Source organism: Hipposideros armiger, unplaced genomic scaffold, assembly GCF_001890085.2.
Source record: "Hipposideros armiger isolate ML-2016 unplaced genomic scaffold, ASM189008v1 scaffold_1584, whole genome shotgun sequence".
NCBI classification, from domain to species: Eukaryota; Metazoa; Chordata; class Mammalia; order Chiroptera; family Hipposideridae; genus Hipposideros; species Hipposideros armiger.
In genome coordinates, this window is record NW_017732934.1 from 39,526 (window position 1) to 42,825 (window position 3,300).

Genomic DNA, 3,300 nt, shown 5'->3' on the forward strand with positions numbered 1-3,300 from the left:
CTTTTTAAAGTCAACATTTGAAGTTTGAAATTGTCTACTTAGCTGGAAAATGACCAATAAAACAAATAATGAACTTGAAATCTGAGCTGGGTAATTAGGAAAGCGTGATCATCTTATTTTATTTCTTGTTCATAGGAGAAGGAAGGCTGTTGTGAGGTGTGTGTGTGCATGTGTGTGCAATGTTTTGCTCTTATTTACAATTCTTGGATAAAAAAAAATAGTTATTACAAAAAACATTCATAACTCCTATCCAGCATAAAATACACAATCACACTAAAAAAACCCCCTCAAATTATAATATAAAGGTCAACGCTTTCAAGATTAACACCAATTTGAGTTCATGAAGAAATATGCTTAATAAGCTCATCTACCAGTTCTGGAAAGTGTTAAATAAACCATCTCCTTTTATAAACTGGACTGCAAATTTATTTTTTCATTCCCAGAACTCAGTGTAGTACCTGGCATACAGTTCTTGATGAATAGACTTCATGGTGCTACATTGTGAGTATAAAAGAAAAATCACAGGAACAGGTATAATTGTACCAAATTAACATAAAAAACAAAAGCTCCCTATAGGGAGTGTTGTGAGTCTGACCGCTTTGGGCAGTTGCCAACCCAAAGGCTCTAATTATGAGCACTCTGGTGTACCCGAAGAGTTGGGTGCTCCTACCAGATCTGCATCCAAAACTCACAGGAACTAGAGTAAACATAAGCTCAGCAGCATACAACCCATTACTAAGGCCGGCTTATTTAAGACAAAAAGCTATACACAGAACTAGATTGCACAAGCACTACTCTCCCCACACACTGTTCTTACTTACCCAGGGTAATGATGGCGTGTGCTCTAATCGCAGAAGGCATGACATAACCTGCAACCTGGGGGACTGGTTGAGAGGCTGGGGCTTCACTGCTACCTTGACAGGATGTTACTATAGGGAAAGGAAAAAATGCGTATTTACAGTACTTCTGGGGCTAACCCAGCCCCAGATGTGCAGTGCAGAGGATAATTTTAAATGCCTTACAATGATCCGCATCAGCAGAAGAAGCTAGAATGGACTGAATCAGAAGGAAGGCTCGCTTCTCCACGCTGGCTGGACAGAGTTGGGCTATATCTCCTAAGGTAAAAATATACTTCACCTGCAAAGAAAATTGGTTTTGCAGTAAAAATAAGGCAAAAGAAAAATGAACTCTAGCTAGATTAAGGACACATCAATGGAGTACTTTTTTTGTCCCCTCAATTGAAAAGAACTGTTTTTTCATAAAAATATAGCTATTGTAAAACTTCAGTCACTACTTAATAAAATTCATCCAAAATTAGGGTGACCAGATGCTTTTGTCACCTACATCTAGATACTTCTACAAGTAAAAGCGGGTGCTGGTAGTAATTATACTGTGATAACAGGTGTAAACCATGATTATCGTGGGTAAACGGGGACATAGAATTACCTTATAATCCCATCACCGAAAGGAATCATTATTGTTTATATTGTGTATAACTTCCTGTTCAAAGTATTTTTATAATCACATAGCTTTATGTTTACTTTTCTTATACACTTACTAATCACGCTATTTTAAAGTTTGCAATTATTACTTTCAATATTAGGCATCCTTTAGTGTCAATATANGTCCCTATATGTGGAACGCCCTACTTCTGATGTCAAATAATCCACTTTATGACCACACCCATCCATCCTTCTAGCTTTCTGACTCTCTCACCCCATTCTACTTGTTCTACAACTTCATTAGGCCCTCTAGAACCTCAGCTACTTCCTTTTCTTCCAAACCTAGCCACCTTTGTCTTTACTTCCTTCTCTAATCTCAGTGGTCTATTATTTTAGTCACTCTCCTGCCCTGAATCTCTCTGGCTCCTGCCTCCTTACACTTCTGCAGCACTTGCCCAGTTAAATGGAAACAATTCACTGGTTGTCTGGCTTTCACCCTGTGACTACTGTACCGCAAGGCCACCACCTAGTGGGCAGAGGAGAAAATATGTCATACAATTTTGTAGCCCCAAAATTTTGGGTTTATCACCCTATGACCAATGAAAAATGTCATGCAAATTTGCTCATGCCAGAATCTTCAGGAAATCCACTTGGACCAGAAATAAATTCAATCGGCTCTGCCACTGTAGTCCCTTTTGAAGATCTGTATTAGCAGATACATGTGGAAAAATTAATGTGTCTAATGTAAGCAGACAGGCCGGACCATTGGCCTAAAAATAGGGGAACACACTAATTTAAATGACAGCAAAGCTGAAAATTATGGTCCACATCTGAACCAAGGTTTAAACACACCCAGAATGCAGAGATAAAAAGGGAATGATCTAAAGGGGGAGTACTAAAATGCTACAAGAGGCATTAATAATCTTACCATAGTGCAAATATTTATCTGCCCTTCTAATTTCTTTGATTCATACTCTGATCACCTGTACAACAGTCTCTGTGTATATTTTATATACTAATCAATGCTCTTATTAACATACTCGTACAGGAGCTGACAAAAGTGGGGAAAACACAGAACTGCGAGATAAATAACCAATCTTTCCACCCAGCCTCATCATCTGAAAGCCTTCCAAGCACTTCTAATTGTACCTGCTCCTGGGCTACATACACATCATATAGAAAGCCACGAGCGGCAGTCTTATGGCAACAGTATACAGGTAAGAGGGCGCTGCCCAGCTATCTTGGTCCCTTTCCCAATTATATAAATGAAAAAAAAAAAAAAAACCCCAAAAAGTAATAGCCTTAGCTTTTTGCTTCTGACGCTAGACAGCATTAGAATGCTAACCTCTACTAGTTTATTATGTAAAATGTTCCTCCGTGGAAAATTATACCCAAAGGAAATTCCTCCATGGAACTCAGAGCAAGTCACTGGTGATCATATTTAGAACCAGAGGGGCCCATTATTGTAAGCTATTTATAGTTAATGAACTCTATAAAGACCTTTTCCCAACTGTGGTAGCTTTTGACATGGCATTCAATATTCTATTTTCCAACTGCAGATTTGCTTTAAAAAGAATTATTCATACAACATAATCTAGGTTGGCAAATTCTGTGAGATCATTTTCCAACCACTTGAAATCTTTAAAAAAATTATTGAATGACAGGAATTAAGAAGTGGCAAAGCTATTCCCTTCCAATTTTTACGAAACAGCTATTTCCAAGGAGCCTTGTAATTTGTGTACTCTATTTCATACTGTGTGATTCTGTCTTAATTCCTAAAATTTCTTCCTACAACTTCTGCACTTAAAAGAAACTCTGAACTCTTTATCAAACTCACATTTTATTGGTTTAGAAATCA

At 37.8% G+C, this 3,300-nt stretch overlaps 1 protein-coding gene across 1 annotated transcript in view; it reads right to left on the reverse strand.

Annotated features, from left to right (window-relative positions):
• NCAPD3 (non-SMC condensin II complex subunit D3) overlaps nt 1-3,300 on the reverse strand; it is a 57,428-nt gene that overhangs the window by 19,970 nt on the left and 34,158 nt on the right. Inside the window, exons 12-13 of the mRNA XM_019634321.1 lie at nt 1,023-1,137; nt 818-929 (exon numbers count right to left, since the gene is read on the reverse strand). Of these exons, the coding sequence (XP_019489866.1) occupies nt 818-929; nt 1,023-1,137 (227 nt within the window). The remainder of the gene's footprint in view (nt 1-817; nt 930-1,022; nt 1,138-3,300) is intronic.